This window comes from Ranitomeya variabilis, chromosome 1, assembly GCF_051348905.1.
Source record: "Ranitomeya variabilis isolate aRanVar5 chromosome 1, aRanVar5.hap1, whole genome shotgun sequence".
Classification (NCBI taxonomy): domain Eukaryota; kingdom Metazoa; phylum Chordata; class Amphibia; order Anura; family Dendrobatidae; genus Ranitomeya; species Ranitomeya variabilis.
Window position 1 is genome coordinate 182,674,784 of NC_135232.1, and position 19,638 is coordinate 182,694,421.

Below are 19,638 nucleotides of genomic sequence, written 5' to 3' on the forward strand. Positions count from 1 at the left end.
CATTCCGCTGCGGATCCGCGGCCATTCCGCTGCGGATCCGCTGCCGATCCGCTGCGGATCCGCGGCCAATCCGCTGCGGATCCGCTGCCGATCCGCTCTGTGTGCACATGCCATAACCCTACCCCTAACCCTACCCGTAACCCTAACCCTACCCCTAACCCTACCCCTAGTTCTAACCCTAGTTCTAACCCTAACCCTAGTGGAAAAAGAAAAAAAAATATTTTCTTTATTTTATTATTGTCCCTACCTATGGGGGTGATAAAGGGGGGGTTTATTTATTATTTTTTTATTTTGATCGCTGTGGTAGAACCTACCACAGCGATCAAAATGTACTTGTAACGAATCTGCCAGCTGGCAGATTCGGCGGGCGCACTGAGCATGCGCCCGCCATCTTGGAAGATGGCGGCGCCCAGGGAGAAGACGGACCGACTTCGGGAGGATCGGTAAGTATGAGGGGGTGGTGGGGAGGTGGATCGGAGCACAGGGGGGGGGATCGGAGGACAGGGGGAGCGGACAGGAGCACGGGGGAGCGGACAAGAGCACGGGGGAGCGAACAGGGGGACGGAGGGGGGTACCGGACAGAACGGAGGACTGGGGAGGAGATCGGGGGCGGTGGGGGGGGCCAGAACATGATTTCCAGCCATGGCAGATGCTATTGCAGCATCGGCCATGGCTGGATTGCAATATTTCACCATTTTCATAGGTGAAATATTGCAAATTGCTCTGATTGGCTGTTGCACTTTCAACAGCCAATCAGAGCGATCGTAGCCACGTGGGGGCAAAGCCACCCCCCCTAGGCTGAAGTACAACTCCCCCTCTCCCTGCAGATCGGGTAAAATAGGAATTAACCCTTTCACCCGATCTGCAGGGATGCGATGATTCCATGACGCCACATAGGCGTCATGGGTCGGGAAGGGGTTAATATACTTTTATACGTGCCGCATTTTTATAAGCTTGAAATGTGGATGCAAATTTTCAAGTGAATAAAGAAAATGACACATATATACGGTAACATAAACTGCACATTTACTTTCGTTTAGATGATGACCAGAATGGTAGATAAAATCCCAAATCTATTGTCAATAGCAGTTCTCCTTTATCCTATAAAGTCATCTTTCCTTAGGGATCTGTGGTTTCAGGCCATGAAGGAGTTCCATTTCTGGTAACCACATGAAATCCTGACTCTTCTGCACTATTAAATTTCAATGAGTCTGCTCTTGTAAAATAAAATTATACAGCAGAAAGTGGTATTTCTATTTTATGGGAAAAGCACATATGTATGGTTATATAGGAGGCCTCCTGGAAGCCTGGCATACACTGTTGCTCAGATTTGTTTGCTAAACTTGTTCATTTTAATTTTACACCGAATTGTGTAGATTTAGATTACGGTGTTACCATTATGTTATAATACAATGTATCACTTCACTTTCCAGTGTGTTATGTGTTCATTGTACAATATCCATTATGATATTCTGCAAATTGGCTTTGCTCTAGTAAGAAGAAACCGTTCTTCCCAGTGCTATACAACTAGTTACCCTCCAGAAATGCTATAGGTAGCGCTGGAGAGGCCAGTGCCGGCTCACTGCTGTCTCATTGATGTGTGTTACAGCTAGACACGTCTGCCACTCTAGCTGGGGCACCTCAGGTATTCGACTTTTAGGGGCCCCAATGGAGAAGATGGGAGCAGTTTTGCAGTGCTTCTGGCCCCTCTCCTTTAGGCGACACAGCACTCAATGATCACTGGTTTACTGAATAGAAGTATTAGCATTGCTGATGATTGTATTGGACCCAGCGATCATATAATCAATGGGCATTGGTCCGGTCTAGCAGAGCCACTAGGTCATAGTAGGCGCAGACAAGTTATTTTTTTCTATATTCACGTCACACAAGCAATAAATTACACCTTAATTTATATAAATCCCAAAAAGTGGTGAAAATAAGTAAAACAGCACCTCATACTGCCACTCTAGTGGAGGTGGTAGGGGGTAAGGCTGCTGAATTGCGGAGAAAATGGGGGGGGAAATGGCTGGTCATTAAGGGGTTAAACTAAAGAAGTCCAATCCTCCTCTCCCCTAATCTTTGATCATAGGTGAGTCTGGGAGACCTCCTACTCATCAGCAGGTCGGCTTTCCCCCTGAAGATTGACACTGCTGTCTTGAGGCCCACCTACGCCCCACCCTTACACAATACATAGTCACCATTGAAGCCATCATTCGGCCCATAGCTAGCTCCTCAGATTTCCTCATACATAGTCGAGCGCTTCTGTGTTTTGCATGAGAGGGCTGCTATTTGACCCAGTGACTTATTTCCTGGAAAAGAAAGGGATCTGCCAATGTGGTGGATCCTTTTCTTCCCTGAGAGGTGATGAGTCTGAAGGCCCCATACACATTAATGTTGGCCGAACCCACGTATGTTGTTGGATCGGCCAACAAGTGTAGTCCTTGTATGGGGGCATTGGGTAAAGAAACCAGTATAACTGCACATCCTATATGCCTGCACACTTCTCAGTTTGTGATCTCCATCTTCTTTCTTGCATGTAATCAGATCAGTCAGTCATCGAGTCTGGGCCAGGAAAACTTTGATTCATATCTTTTACTACTTTCCTCTGAATGCACAGATTTTATAAACTAGGGCTTACTTCATAGTGGTGACTGGCCAAGCTGTTCCTGAACAACGTAACTGTTCATTGTGCAGACGCCATGGTGATAATTTAATAATGGCACAATGCTCTCCACTTGTAAGAGGAAGATGTGAGGGAGGAATGCTAATTTCCAAGCACATTGCGCACTGTGTAGGTATGACTACGTCTCGGTGTTCCATTACTGTTCCATTCATCGGGCGAGTACCACAATATTTCTTTACAGTCTATTCATCTGAAAAGCCGTAGCACAAAATGCTGTTATTTTGCCGCAGTCAGAAGACATTGCCTCATGTTTATTTACAGAATATGGGAAGTTTGGGCCGGTGGAGGCAGAACCCTGCGCTGTGCCGTTAAAGACTAGTTTGTTAAGCCCACTCCAAACATAAGGTGCCATTGTTTGGAGAAAATGCTATTTTCCAAGTCTTAGTGAATAGAAAACTATCTAACCGGGTGGATTTCCAGGGAGTGGATCTAGTGACGTAATGACAGAGGCAATCAATGAATGAGTGTCGTGCTGCCCAAAGCTTTTTAAATGAATGTCTTTACATTTGTAACTCAACGCATATGTTCAATAACTTGGAGGGGTTCCCCAACTAACTAACTTATTGTAAGGTAGGAATCCTACATCACAGACCAAAGACCATGGTTAGATGACGGACTAAACACTGATTTGACTGGACTGGGCCCAGGTACATCCAGGCCCAAAAGGTCCAGCAATTGATGTGCCAATAATATAGAGATTTCTTCTGCTGCAATCCATGTGAACACAATAGCAAGACCCTTTGTAGCGTTCCCCGTCACATAGAACTTACATAGTGCTTTGCTCCTACTTTGCCCCTTTTAATTTACTTTCTTTAAATGAATTGTCCACTACTAGATAACCCCACCTTAATTCAGGACCCAAATTAAAATAAAAGCAGTATATTCTCGCACTCCCCGCAGCGGCAATGTTCTGGTGATGTCCGTGCCGCTGCGATGTGACCTTCTTGTAATGTCCGGGCTACCGACAATGGCTGCTCTATGACCGCAGCTCCATCAATAATCCTTGAGAGCGTACCTTAGCTCTGATGAAATAGTAAAGGCTGCAGATGACGAAGTGTTAATGTGTTTGTGGTCCCGTACTGTGAGCCTTGGCCAGACTAAGGCTGGGGTCACACAACCGATTTCTCCACATCTGAAAAAAACGTTCCCGTTATTCTGAGTTTGATCAGGTTGGCATCCGTTTTTCTTGGTTGTGGGGAAGAAAATTCTCAATCCGTGAACATTAGACCGAATTCGGAGTGCGTTCTGATTTTTTTTCATAGACCCATAGATTTACATTGCTAATTTTGATTCGCCACTTAAGATCTAAATTGGACATGTGAAAACCATGGATGGCACCCGTCTCAGAGAATCAGAGAATCATGAGACCAAACAGGAGGAATAGCACAGCTTTGGGAAAGTGTAGAATTGACACGTGCTTTATCTGAGCAACTGAAAAAAAAATGACAAACTTCTACTATTTTCAGCAGATGGGCTGCATTCTTTCTAGATAGATTACAGATGTATAATGGATGACATTGCCTGAAAAATACCCTACCCTACAGCTTTGCACCTATGCTATATCACAAACAGCCTTTAGTTTGTAGTGGTTTTAGCTGATATTGTTTGCTTTATTACCCATGATTTAAAGCTTCCTCCTCCATTCCTATCAGAAAGAATATGCTACACTATTCTTACTGCCACAGCTATCAACATAACGCTATAGGCTCCATTTGGTGCAGAGAAGACCGAGCCTGATGTAAATGAATGTAAAATATTCAATATAACCCTAGGCCCCTATGCACATTAGCGTCAGCAAAACCAACTGTTTTTTTCTTTTTTTTTTCTTTTATTTACAGAATTGGGAGGCAATCTAATGTGCCTCTCAACTCTCTATTACGGATTCATGTACATAAGCCGCTGCCCGATGATTCTGCTGGTTTGGCTTACTGCATTCTCTCCATAGAGTATATGTGAATCATCTGTCAAACCGAGCATTCATATCTATGGGGCAATTGGAAAAATGAGCTGGTGAGCAAATGACCATTATTTATGGTGAATGGCGAACTTAACCTCTTGAATCTCTTGATTGGTCTGTTGTGTAATGGATCCTAATTGGCTTTTTTTTTTTTTTTTTTTGCAGCTTTTGACTTTGCTAATTTGTTTTCTGAAGGATTAAATACTTGAGTACGGTACTTTTATTGCTTTTGTGTCTTCATTTTTCAATTTTTTTGATTGATAGGCAAACAGCACCATGGAAACGCGAGCAGTCACCAGGTTAGCCACACATCCCTTGATTAAGAAAAAGATATCTGCTATTAAAGGTAAGGCGGAGGGCCTGTAATTCTTACATGATTGTGTTATGGGCCTTCAAATATTGAGTAAATTTTACTGGGCTAAAAAAAGACACTTTCCAATAAGGCATTTCTGCTGAGGACTTCCTGTAATGTAAAAACGGTAATGCTCCAGCATTAATGAGAGCCTGTCACCAGGACCTTAAAGGGCAATCTGCAGGCAGCATGTTATAGAGCAGGGGGAGCTGAGTAGATTGATATATAGTTTTGTGATAAAATATTCAGTACAATCTGTGTTTTAATCACTGAATCCTTTGCTCTTTCTGCTGTTTTTGGTCCAGTGGGCGGTCCTACCAGTGACTGACAGCTTTTTATGTATAACTGCATACAGAGATGGCTGTCAGTCACTGATGGGACCGCCTAGTGGGCCAAAAATCACAAAGAGCAGAGGATTATATGTTTAAAACTCAGATTTGACTGATTTTCTCACAAAACTATATATCAATCTATTCTGCTACCCGTGTTCTGCTGGTTTGCAAAGTGCTGTTGATTAATGATTGTATGACACCATGCGAGGCTCCAACCCATCACTCAACTCTTCACCATGAAGTGCACAGTTCCAGTGAGAGCAGTGTACGGACCAATAGACTTACAATTGAGCCTATATACCACTATGTGTACGCTAGTATGTGTGTGTATGATCCTGCTCAAGGTCTACACATCAAATTGGTATCTTCACTGATCATTGGAGTCCGGAGGACTCGGATTCTCCTTACTCTCCAGCACTTTGTGGCCCTATTTAACATAGCTAATTTGGGTAAAACTGAAGAATTTATAATTAAAGTTATATTATTAACCATAGTTTCGTAATACGGATTAAAATAATGTTCTGTGAAACTGTCTACATTTTGTAAATAGTTTTTGTGTTCTGTGAAATATTGACTGAAATATTTTCAAAGGGGGTGCACTCGTGCTGGTTTCTATTAAAGTGTGTGTGTGTGTGTGTGTACGTACAGTGGGGAAATAATTATTTGATCCGATGCTGATTTTGTAAGTTTGCCCACTGACAAAGACATGAACAGTCTATAATTTTGAGGGTAGGTTAATTTTAATATTGAGAGATAGAATATCAAAAATGAAATCCAGAAAATCACATTGTAAAAATTATAAAAATGTATTTGCATTTTGCAGTGAGAAATAAGTACCGTATTTTTTGGATTATAAGATGAACTTTTTTCCCCCAAATTTGGGGGGAAAATGGGGGTGCGTTTTTATAATGCCTTACCGGCCGCAGGCTGGAATGAGGGGGAGTTCACTACTGGTGTCCGGTACTGCGGGGGGGGGGGGGGGGGGGCAGTCTCTGCCGAAATCTTGTGAAAGCCCAGAGCCCCCGCAGTGGGCAGTGACACGGTTTCCTATGCGGTGGATTGGACTCCGGGAAAATGGCTGCCAGCCGGGGGCGATGCATGCGCAGATGGAGATCTCGGCACCAAGATCTTGGGAGATGAGATTTTAGCGCTGAACACCCGCACATCCCAACACCCCCTCATCCCAGCCTGCGGCCTGCAGCAACGCTACACTCTTTCCCCCTCCAGCGGCGACCCCGCTTCACCGCAGCCACTACCCCCGGTAAGAATCACCACCATTTTATTAGAAAAAGTTTATTTTCCTATTTTTCTCCTCAAAATTTGGGGTGCGTCTTATAATCCGCAAAAATATAGTGTTTGATCCCCTACCAACCATTAAGAGTTCTGGCACCTACAGACCAGTTAGACGCTCCTAATTAACTCGTTACCTGCATTAAGGACAGCTGTCTTACATAGTCACCTTTATAAAAGACTCCTGTCCACACTCAATTAATCTGTCAGACTCTAACCTCTACAACATGGGCAAGACCAAAGAGCTTTCTAAGGATGTCAGGGACAAGATCCTAGACCTGCACAAAGCTGGAATGGGCTACAAAACCATAAGTAAGACGCTGGGTGAGGAGACAATAGTAATAGTAAAAACATATGTTAAAAATAATAAAAAAGAAAAAAAAAAACAACATTATATTCTCACCTTCCGGCGTCCGCGCCAGCCTTTCCCACACCTCGCGATGCTCCGGTCTCAAGAATGCATTGCGGCAATGACCCCAGATGATGTAGCAGTCTCGCGAGACCACTACATCATCACGGGTTATTGCCGCAAGGCATTACTGGGAACGGAGCATCGCTAAAGGCCTGGGCTGCATCTGGGGGCCGCCGGAAGGTGAGTATATAACTAACTAATTTTTATTTTAATTCTTTTTTTCACAGGGATATGATGCCCACATTGCTATATAGTACGTGGGCTGTGTTATATACTACGTGGGCTGTGTTATATACTACGTGGGCTGTGTTATATACTGCGTGGCCTGTATTTATACTGCGTGGGCTGTGTTATATACTACCTCGCTTTGCTGTATACTACGTGGGCTGTGGTATATACTACGTGGGCTGTGCTATATACTACGTGGGCTGTGCTATATACTACGTGGGCTGTGCTAAATACTACGTGGGCTGTGCTATATACTACGTGGGCTGTGCTATATACTACGTGGGCTGTGCTCTATACTACGTGGGCTGTGCTCTATACTGCGTGGGCTGTGCTCTATACTGCGTGGGCTGTGCTCTATACTGCGTGGGCTGTGCTCTATACTGCGTGGGCTGTGCTCTATACTGCGTGGGCTGTGCTCTATACTGCGTGGGCTGTGCTCTATACTGCGTGGGCTGTGCTCTATACTGCGTGGGCTGTGCTCTCTACTGCGTGGGCTGTGCTCTCTACTGCGTGGGCTGTGCTCTCTACTGCGTGGGCTGTGCTCTCTACTGCGTGGGCTGTGCTCTCTACTGCGTGGGCTGTGCTCTCTACTGCGTGGGCTGTGCTCTCTACTGCGTGGGCTGTGCTATATATACTACGTGGGCTGTGTTATATGCTACGTGGGCTGTGTTATATGCTACGTGGGCTGTCAGACTTTCGCCCGGGGCCCTCAAAAACCTGGAGCTGGCCCTGGCTTCACTAATTGGTCGCGACTGGCTGGCCACGAACAATCAGCGACAGGCGCAGTCTGGCCTCGAATTGGCATGGGATTTGAACCACGCTTCGCTGATTGGTCGCGCCCGGGTGGACGAATCCTGTGTATTCATTGCATTATTCTGAAATCTTCATAAATAAACTACCGTATTTTCCGGCGTATAAGACTACTTTTTAACCCCTGAAAATCATCTCAAAAGTCAGGGGTCGTCTTATACGCCGAGTACGGCGTGTGCAGGGAGCAGTCCTGTATGGTTCCCAGGGTCTGAAGGAGAGGAGACTCTCCTTCAGGCCCTGGGATCCATATTCATGTAAAAAAAAAAGAATAAAAATAAAAAATATGGGATATACTCACCCTCCGATGGCCCCCGGCTCTCAGCAGTGCAAGTGGCGGCCTCCGTTCCTAAGGATGCAGTGAGTGAAGGACCTTCGATGACGTCGCGTGACTGATCGTGGAAACCATCCGCACCGCACACACCGTATAAGATGGCTGGGCGTATAAGATGACCCCCTTCTTATACGGCGGGTATATCCCAAACTCCATATTTTATATGGAAAAGTTGGGGTCGTCTTATACGCCCAGTCGTCTTATACACCAGAAAATACGGTACATGCATCTAGAATACCCGATGCGTTAGAATCGGGCCACCATCTAGTGTGTGTGTGTGTGTGTGTGTATGTATGTATATATATATATATATATATATATATATATATATATATATATATATATATATATATATATATATATATATATATATATATATATATATATATAATAAATATATATATATATATATATATATATATATGTATACTGGGAGGAGGGTGTGTTCGGCGGTGCGAGGTTGCGGTGGGCTCCTGGCTTTCAGAAAATGTTGGGAGTCCCCACACTTACCATCCTTTTCACTGTGGTAGACTTTGGGGAAATAGTTGCCGGAGACGTCTCATGTGCATATTGAGTTCTCTACTCCAGAGCATTCATGTGTGTTCTCAATCTGCCCCAATATGTTTGCAGCAAAACACAAGCAATGGAGAAGAGTTCAGTTGCCTAAATAACATCCTAATATGTTATGGTTTCCTGGTTCAGGAGGGTAGAGACTTTGGGGCCCACACCTATACCCTGTGGTTTCTGTATAATACTTAGTGTAAAATTATGCACGTATTGCTTGAGTAGTCTCATAATGTTCCTGCAGGAATCATTTATAAATATAATTTATCATCTAGGTTTAATGCAATAAATGAAAAATAAGGACTTTTATTCTATAGACTTACATAGGTAAATTTATGACCCATATGTCTAGAACTTTGCCAGAGCACAACTGTAGTTTTAAGCATTTGCTAAACAAATAATCATAAATGTCTCCTCTTGGCACATCCACAGCAGTTTCTCCGCTTCTACCTCCCCTTAGTATCATCTTCATATTTTTCTTTCCATTCCTTGTTTTGTTTTCTATTAGTCCCTGACGGTCATAACCTCGGCACAGTTTTCCAGTCACGTACTGTTGGCTCCACTTTGGAATTTTTATTTTTTTGCTATAAAATATATGCACAATGCTAATTCCCCATCTCTTAATATTAGTAAAAAAAATGGTTTTTTTTTTACATTTAACTACAATTGTTAATATTAAATATTAATTGTTAAAACCGTATATACTCGAGTATAAGCCGACCCGAGTATAAGCCGACCCCCCCTAATTTTGCCACAAAAAAACTGGGAAAACGTAATGACAGGAGTATAAGCCTAGGGTGGAAAATGCAGCAGCTACCGGTAAATGTCAAAAATAAAAATAGATACCAATAAAAGTAAAATTAATTGAGACATCAGTAGGTTAAGTGTTTTTGATTATCCATATTTAATCAGGAGCCCCATATAATGCTCCATACAGTTCATGATGGGCCCCATAAGATGCTCCACACAAAATACGCCCTATATAATGCTCCATAAAGTTTGATGGGCCCCATATAATGCTGCACAAATGTTATGACCCCTTAAAATACTTCATACAGACATTTGCCCCATATAATGCTGCACAAATGCTGATTATGGCCCCATAAGATGCTCCATAGAGATATTTACCCCATATAAAGCTCCACAAATGCTGATTATAGCCCCATAAGATGCTCCATAGACTATTATGCCCCATATGCTGTGGCTGCGATTTAAAAAAAAACATACTCACCTCGTCACTCAGGCCCCCGGCATTTGCTATAGTCACCTTTCCCCATTCCACCGCCGGGCCCAACTGTGTCTTCCCCGTCCTCCGCACTGACGCTCAGGCAGAGGGCGCGCATTAACCACGTCATTGCACCCTCTGACCTGAGTGTCACAGGCAGATGACGCGGAAGATGGCGCTCGGCGGTGGAATGAGGAGAGGTGAATATCTCCGTGCTCCCCCTCCCCATTTTACTCACCTGCTCCCGGCGAAGTCCCTGGCAGCTTCTCTGATGGACTCTCTGGGTGCGGCAGCTCTTCCAGCTTTGAGCGGTCACTGGTACCGCTCATTACAGTAATGAATATGCGGCTCCACCCCTATGGGAGTGGAGTCGCATCCATATTCATTACTGTAATGAGCTGTACCATGTGACTGCTCAAAGCTGGAAGAGCTGCCACGCCCGGAGACCATCGGAGATGCTGGGACCTCGCCAGGAGCAGGTGAGTATGTCACAGCCGCCACTCCCCCTCCCCTGCTGAGCCCTCAGGGACAATGACTCGAGGGACAATGACCCTATGGATGCTTCAACAATGGGATATTCAGGCTACTGTTAGAGGCGTACGCGAAATAGAAGCAATTTACAGGATTTGAATATAACCTTATCTTGACAGATGGTATAGACCTAGACCATTTCATAGTCTAGAGATTGATGCGGATTGCTCTGCTTATAATGGTCCAGGGCACAGGTTTGTAATAAACTTAGAGATTGTCCCCTTATAAGCTCCTTTAGTAGGAAAAAAAACCCTAATTGTGCTTTACTCACTCTGCTCCGATTCAGCCCTGAGTCTCTTCCGGGTCAGTCGTTATCTGCAGGGTGACATTACATTGACAGCACAGTACTTGGGCTCGTCAGCTCTGCTGATGTTGACTGAGCCACCTGATCTCAATGGTTGCCTGCTTGCGCTATCAATGTGGTGTTTACATTGCAGGTAACACCCCATGGAAGGGGAGTATAGCCCAATTTTTTTTTTTTTATCTACTAAAAGAGCTATTAGGAGAACTTTCCAGAAAAGAGATGATCATTTTAAAATGTTTTATTTTTTCATTTGTTTTAATTGGTCTGTTATTTTCTCTGAATTTATAAAGCTAAAGATCTTTTATGATACTTGACTGCTCACCTAAACTATTTATGTGTAACCTTTTGCTTGGTTTTTCAATGTATAATATTGTGCACATACTAGCGCATTGTGGCAGATTTAACATTGTAGATTGAAAATATGTAACATTTTTATACAAAACACTTTGCCGTTCACTCAAAAATGTGCTTGACTTAGCAGGCAGGGAATTTGCTTTAAGTGTGACAGCATGTACCAAATTTAATGAAATTGTAAGTACAGAAAACTTGGCATGAAGCAAGCCAACCAATTGGTGGTGCAAAACTAGACAAAAGCTTTGCCAAATTTGCCATCCACCATGAGCCACTGTAAATTGGTGCATTAAGGGGGTTTTCTGAGTACAGATATTATTAAAGCATTTTAATTTATTTACTGTTAAGATTCTGCTCTTCTCCGGAGCGGTCATATGTGGTGTTGTGACCCCCAGCTTCTTGCTAAAGGCTGTTCAGAGTACAGAGATTTCCGGTCTGTGCTTTGTGCGGCTCAGCCAGCAGCTGTGCAGTGTGCTCTGAAGGGTGATGCCAAAGCAGGCAAGGCTGGCTTCACAGGGAGAGGACACAGACATTGCAGGCTTCACAGAGAACAAGTCGGTTTATAAGCAGGTGACTTTAGTCAGAGAGGATGGAGCTTGGGCGTTCTAGGTTAGTACACTGCCTGCTTCCATTACTGAATCACCGATGAACTGTAAACTGCTTGCCTTACCATAACTCTAATCACGACTCCTTAAATCCCTTATTATAGATGCCATTAAGGCATTTAAAGAGGCAAGAATGACCAATACCGAAAAAGGGACACCACCCAAACAGCCGCCTTTACCCTCCAAACCTGCAAAAAGTGTAAAGCAAGAAGCACAGAAAAAGCCAAAGCAAGAAGCAGATATAAGGCCAAAGCAAGAAGCACAGAAAAAGCCAAAGCCAGGCAAAGCAAAACCGAAAGTGAAAATTCAGGAAACAAAACTGGAAAATAATGTTCAAAACAATCCTGTAGTAGAAACCATTGATAATGAGAAAGATCTTGCAGCCAGAGACCCCAGTAATGAAGTGCCCTGTTCTCCAGTCACACCACAAGCAGAGGCTTTACAAGCTATTATAGTAGTGCCTGACAAAAAGAACATGTTGCAAAGTAGTTCAGGAAAAGATGCAATGCCAACTAGTCCTGAAAAGAGAATTAAACAAAGGAGCCCTGCTGAAAAAGTGGCACCTACAAATGATTCGGATTCTAGTGATATTGAAGACTCCGACCAGGAGGATAAGGAATACTTTGATGACAGTACAGAAGAAAGGTTTATAAAGCAGCCGCTTGGATTTGAGGAGAGTGCTAGTGACAGCGAGGATGACTTCTTTATTGGTAAAGTAAGAAGAACAAAAAAGAAAAAAACAAGCAAAAACAACGACCAGGTTAAGAAAGACAAACTCCCACCGGCAATCGCGAAACCTCCATTTAGTGGACCAGAAGAACAGAAAGCGAGAGTAGGCCCCAAGAATGTGAAGCTGGAGTCAGTCTTTTGCACATCATTAGCTCAAGCTAAACCAAAGGCATCGTATATGAAAAGGTAAGATGCAGAATTAAGGGTTAAAAACCAAAAATGTGACAACTGGACAGTGTGTAATGATTCCTAGACCACCCATGCAGCACTTGACCTCACAAGACGCAGAAGCTCCACACTCCACATCATCACCACAGCACACTAGTACGTCATTGTGTAGCTATACACTGATTGCTTTACCAGGTCCATACAGAACCGAAAAATGATTATGGGATTTTATAGCATACGCCCCTGCTAGTTTCATACTTTATATTTTATTTAGCTTGCTTTTGGTATTTCTTCGTTTGAAAAATCAGTTTGACTAAAGCGTATTTTTTCCAGACTCACTTTGTGGAACTATTATGTTGGTGTAGGTTTTTTTCTACGTAGGAATACTTATCGTTACTCGATGGCAATAGGAGACAAGTAACTATTCCGAAATGGCCATTTGTCCCAAAATATTCGACATTGTCAGATAATCCAAAAAAGTGATGTGCTGTCAGTAGGAATGTGTTTGCTTTCTCTATTTCTCTTTTTTTCTCTCCATCTCTCTTCTGTGTGATCATTTCTTTGCTTCTTTACCATAGTCGTCAGTTACCCCCATATTAATGTGATATGTATATTGGCAACTACTGACATGAAGCTTTGCTTTACAGAGAGTCTAAAATGCCACCAATCAGAAACAAGAAACCAGGTATGTGATTTATACGATTTTCATGTGGTAGACGAGAACCAATATTTGGCCCATCATTTTCCAACTTTAGATATTTTTAACAGAATAAAGAATCTGAGGAGTAAAGTTTCTCCATAAGGAGACCACCAATGCTCCCTGGTAAATGCAATATGCATATATCCTCTTCACATAGATCAGTGTCTCTAGTGCTACCATTTGAAAGTTAACAATTCTATAAGTCTAGATTGACCCTTTTAAGAGGCCTTGACACATGAATTAGGATATAAAGTCAAAGCAGAATCTTCTCAGACAGTGAAATGCCTTAATTTACAGAACTTTTACTGAAGGTTTAAGTGCTCCCCGTGATCATATAATGACAAGTGACTCTGAATTTGGAAAATGGGCTGAGAAACGGTGACCCTTAGCTATTACATGTCTTTCCCAGCCACAATGGCTTAACCCTTTTAGGGTATCATAGCTGTACAGGCAGTTCAAGAATGGCAAATGGTTGTAAATAAGACAGCCAAGAGGGGTGAACTATGGTTCTCTGCATGTCATGTCCTCAAAGCACTATTAATCTGCAGTTACAGGCTGCATCAGAAGGTTATTGGCATTACAAAGCTGTACGGCCACTTTTTACTAAAATGGGTAGAAAATGAACTTTATTCTTCCCTTTAGCCGCCGGCTTTTAGTCGGACGTGTTGCAGGGAGCGCTCGCAGCACTGTGTACTGAGCGGTGACTGTATCACTTAAAGCTGGCGGCTCCCGGGAGGTATAAAGTTAGTTTTCTCCTGATAGCTGCACATTCAGTAAGGCAGCAGAACAGCATTATAATGCTAATAACGTGCATAATTAGCCCTGTGTGTGCAGGTTAATAGCATTTGGGGACGTAACAGATTCCATTTAATGTTGTTTATACTATTGCATATTAAAAAATAATTCTCCCTTTTTAGTTTTTCCTCAGGCGAACACTTTGTCACGAAAACCGCAGCCTGTCAAAGCCTCAAATGTTAAACAGCAAAGCAAAGTGGAAAATGAGACTCTACACCCGTCATGGGAAGCAAGCAGAAAACGGAAAGAGCAGTCTCAGATCGCAGTATTTCAAGGCAAAAAGATAGTATTCGATGACTAGGTTTAATTATATTATAATAATTGTAATAAAAATATGTACATATTTCTGTTTTATTGTGAATTAATGAATGGGATATTTTGTAGATAATTGGAAATTATGATTTTTTTCATTGAATGTTTGAGCCTTTTTCTACTTGTGTAATGTACACAGAATGGAGTCTATATAGCAGCCTAAAGTAGTGATTCTAGGGAGAATGCATTCGTACATTCAGAACCCAATGGAGATTGCAGTGATCTCCATTGCATTTGATTTGTATGGAATCCAACAGAAAAAGAAAACTATATTAAAGGGAACCTGTCACCCCCCCCAGGCGTTTGAAACTAAAAGAGCCACCTTGTGCAGCAGTAATGCTGCATTCTGACAAGGTGGCTCTTTTAGTTCGGGTCCCTGGCACTGCTGAAAGAATGATTTTTGAAATTTGTCCCTCATACCGTGAAATCACCAGGGGGCAGGTCTTTCCCCCCTAATCCAGACGCACGACAGCCGTCATTCATGGCCTCTGGGCGCCGCCTCCTCTTCCTTCATTAGCGTCCCTGGCGCCTGCGCTGTTATTTTTTTTTCCGGGCATGTGCAGTTGCGCTGCCCTTCGAACTTACCACGCAGGCGCTGGGGACGCTACCAAAGGAAGAGGAGGCGGTGCCTGGCGCGCAGAGGCCATGATTGAGGACTGGGAGACGTCTGGATTAGGGGGGAAAGACCTGCCCCCGTGGCGATTTCACGGTATGAGGGACAAATTTCAAAAACCATTCTTTCAGCAGTGCCAGGGACCCGAACTAAAAGAGCCACCTTGTCAAAATGCAGCATTAGTGCTGCACAAGGTGGCTCTTTTAGTTACAAATGCCTGGGGGGACAGGTTCTCTTTAAAATTAAAGGCGCAAAGTATGGTAATGCATTGTTTATCATTGCTCTATTACAGCACCTAACATCACAATGCAACAATATCTCTCTGTTCATCACTATTTTATCTCCTTCTAAAGTGAACCTACTACTTTGAATATACTGTCCAACTTTGAGCAGATTGACTTGTAGATGTGTGGAAAAAGGTCAAAATTAATGCTGCTAAGTGAGTAAAATTAATAAACATAATGTGATTTTTGCAGATGACTGGGTTTTTTTTTACTTGCTAGAGACAGGGACAGTGATGTCAGTCTCAAATCTGCCCTCTGACGTCATGGTGAAAGCTGACAAGCTCATTTGGGCCCGCCAGTGTAATGTTTCCTGCCAACCTTGCTATACTTAGAAAACACATCATCTCTTTATTGCATCATATAGTAATATCCTGTATATAGATACTCAGTTCTTCTTTACTGTGACATCACTTTCAGCGGCTGGGGTTGGTCTCTGCTCGCCACCACTTCTCCGTTACAATGCCCACTGACAGTGCGCTCTCCTGCTGGCTCATTACTTCCCATTAGGTCCGACGAGGGAGCGCAATGTCAGTGCGCATTCAAAGGTAATATAGCACTGGAAGCATGTAGCTCATACTAAGCCCATGAAACAGAAGCCACAGATGAGTTTCAGAGAGGTGACAGAGACTGCTGCAGCCAATTTCCCCTGATGATGTCCCATTTGAGAATCCCCATTGCATGTTGAGATAAGAAGTAAAGCGCTGTGGAATTACTGGGCTATATAAATGAATAACTAAAGATAAATACTTAAACAAAACTCTTCAAAGCAGAAAATTTAAAAAAAAAAGGAAGACAGAGTAGAGAAGGAGAGAGAGGACGGAAGGGAATTTTTTAATTACCGTATATACTCGAGTATAAGCCGACCCGAGTATAAGCCGACCCCCCTAATTTTGCCACAAAAAACTGGGAAAACTTATTGACTCGAGTATAAGCCTAGGGTGGAAAATGCAGCAGGTACCGGTGAATTTCAAAATTAAAAATAGATACTCCATACCGTTCATTATGGCCCCATAGATGCTCCACATAAAGCTGTGCCACATATAATGCTCTGCACCATTCATTATGGCCCCATAGATGCTCCACATAAAGCTGTGCCATATATACAATGCTCTGCACCATTGCCCCATAGATACTCCACATAAAGCTGTGCCATATATACAATGCTCTGCACCGTTGCCCCATAGCTGTGCCACATATATAATGCTCTGCACCGTTGCCCCATAGCTGTGCCATATAGTGCTCTGCACCGTTGCCCCATAGCTGTGCCATATATATAATGGTCTGCACCATTGCCCCATAGCTGTGCCATATAGTGCTCTGCACCGTTGCCCCATAGCTGTGCCATATAGTGCTCTGCACCGTTGCCCCATAGCTGTGCCATATAGTGCTCTGCACCGTTGCCCCATAGCTGTGCCATATAGTGCTCTGCACCATTGCCCCATAGCTGTGCCATATAGTGCTCTGCACCGTTGCCCCATAGCTGTGCCATATATATAATGCTCTGCACCGTTGCCCTATAGCTGTGCCATATAGTGCTCTGCACCATTGCCCCATAGCTGTGCCATATAGTGCTCTGCACCATTGCCCCATAGCTGTGCCATATAGTGCTCTGCACTGTTGCCCCATAGCTGTGCCATACAGTGCTCTGCACCATTGCCCCATAGCTGTGCCATACAGTGCTCTGCACCATTACCCCATAGCTGTGCCATACAGTGCTCTGCACCATTGCCCCATAGCTGTGCCATACAGTGCTCTGCACCATTGCCCCATAGCTGTGCCATATAGTGCTCTGCACCATTATTGCCCCATAGCTGTGCCATATAGTGCTCTGCACCGTTGCCCCTTAGCTGTGCCATATAGTGCTCTGCACCATTGCCCCATAGCTGTGCCATATAGTGCTCTGCACCGTCCAATATTGCCCCATAGCTGCTGCTGCAATAAAAAAAAAAAAAAACACATACTCACCTCTCTTGCTTGCAGCTCCTCAGCGCCATCTTCCCAGCGTCTCTCCGCACTGACTGATCAGGCAGAGGGCGGCGCGCACACTATATGCGTCATCGCGCCCTCTGCCTGAACAGTCAGAGCGGAGAGACGCCAGGAAGATGGCGCGGCGCCCGGCGTGTGGAACGAGGACAGGTGAATATGCGATACTTACCTGCTCCCGGCGTCCCGCTCCTTCCCCGGACAGCTGGTCTTCGGTGCCGCAGCTCTTCCTCTATCAGCGGTCACCGGCACCGCTTCATTAGAGAAATGAATAGGCGGCTCCGCCCCTATGGGGGGTGGAGCAGCCTATTCATTTCTCTAATGAGCGGTCCCACGTGACCGCTGAACAGGGGAAGAGGCTGCGGCACCGAAGACAGTGTGACAGGCAGGGGGAGCGACAGGAACGCCGGGACTAGGAGAGTATATGACAGTGCTCACCCGCTGACCCCACCACCGATCATGACTCGAGTATAAGCCGAGAGGGGCACTTTCAGCCCAAAAATTTGGGCTGAAAATCTCGGCTTATACTCGAGTATATACGGTAAGCTATATTAGAAAAGTGATTAGAATATTACATTAGATAGAAATTTAAGATTAAATTAAACTTTGGTTTTCGACCACCCCCTTGAGTCTTTTTTTTACCGAGGAGATAGAGATCACTACTATGAACTACATGTACTTGTGATCTGCACAAATTCTCAACTCTGGTAAGCATTCACATGTTGCCTTTGGAGAGAATAGAATAAGTGTGAGAGGAGACTTAGATGTTTGATTCATTCTTTAGCTTGACCATCCCAAGTCCATGTCCAAATTGTCCAGTAAGCTTGCTTGGCTCTCTCCCTTCTCTGTGTGTGGTGTGGTCAGAAAGCCTTACCTAGTGAAAAATCAAGAGAATAAGACATTTGGCTTCAAGCTGCCTGATCTGTCTCTCCCTCACCAACAGCATCTGAAAGGGGAGAGATGGTTGTCCGATTTCCAAAACATCAGAGGGTTAGGCTGTGTTCTGGGGCCTTGGTCTGAGAATCTATTGTTCAGCTTGTCTATTGCTTTTCTGCTCAGACTTGGGTCTTGAGTAGTGATGAGCGAACGTGCACGGATAAGTTGTTATCCAAGCATGCTCAGGTGCTAACCAATTGTCTTCAGTGTGCTCAAATAATATGTTCGAGACCCGCGACTGCTGTTCAACAACCACAACACATGTATGGAATGCCTATCGAACAGGCAATATATGCATGTGTTGTGTCTGTCCAACAGCAGCGAGACATGCAGGCGCCGGGACCCGAACACATTATTCGAACATGTCGAAGATACTCGGTTAGCATCTGAGCCTGCTGGGATAACAACTCATCACTAGTCTTGAGCATGAATTGATCTTCCATTCACTATATAGATAAGGGTTAGTTCTGAGAAGAAAAGTGAATTGATTTTTTTTATTTCACAGTGAAATCCCCCTGTAGACTCCTGAACCTAAATTATGTAATAAAATGGCACTCTTATTATTCAAGCAAATACCTGGGTAACGCGGTCATATACTTGCCCTGCTTTTCTTTGTTGACAGGCTGCAGCAGGGACGTCAGGACTTGCAGCACACATGACCTCTGCAGCCAATCACCAGGCTCAGAAGCTCGTGCTGTCTACGTCTGCATCTCCACCGAGCTCAGTGATTGGCTGTAGCCATCACATGCTGCAGTTGTCCTGTCAACAAATGACCAGGACGGCACCAAAGAGGCATCACTGGACCTTGTAGAGGGCGAGAATCTCCGATTTTAGAACATTTGAAATTGAAAACCACATTTTACTCCTCTACTTACATATAAAAAAAGACAACTTGTTCTTTATGGAAAACTTGAAATACTTTATTCAAGTCATTTTCACATAATGCACATAATTTGCAACCAGAGTGGAGGCAGGCAAAAGACAAATATGAAAGTATGCTAGAAAAGTAGCCCGTGTCATAAATATGAGATTTCTGAATAGAAGTTCAACTTAAAAGCAAACAAGAAACAGAAGCAAAGTGAAGTCAACACCAAATCTACAGTATAGAAACATAAAGATAAAGCTCTCTGTGTAAGTAGCATA

General features: G+C 43.8%; 1 protein-coding gene across 2 annotated transcripts in view; it reads left to right on the forward strand.

Annotated features, from left to right (window-relative positions):
• SRFBP1 (serum response factor binding protein 1) overlaps positions 1 to 15,769 on the forward strand; it is a 108,124-nt gene extending 92,355 nt beyond the window's left edge. Inside the window, exons 5-8 of one of the 2 annotated variants that reach the window (XM_077290890.1) lie at positions 4,905 to 4,986; positions 12,080 to 12,890; positions 13,520 to 13,557; positions 14,490 to 15,769. In XM_077290890.1, the coding sequence (XP_077147005.1) occupies positions 4,905 to 4,986; positions 12,080 to 12,890; positions 13,520 to 13,557; positions 14,490 to 14,668 (1,110 nt within the window). In that variant the 3' untranslated portion in view covers positions 14,669 to 15,769. The remainder of the gene's footprint in view (positions 1 to 4,904; positions 4,987 to 12,079; positions 12,891 to 13,519; positions 13,558 to 14,489) is intronic. The other variant, XM_077290898.1, reaches the window with a different exon arrangement.
• The last annotated feature ends 3,869 nt before the right edge of the window (positions 15,770 to 19,638 follow it).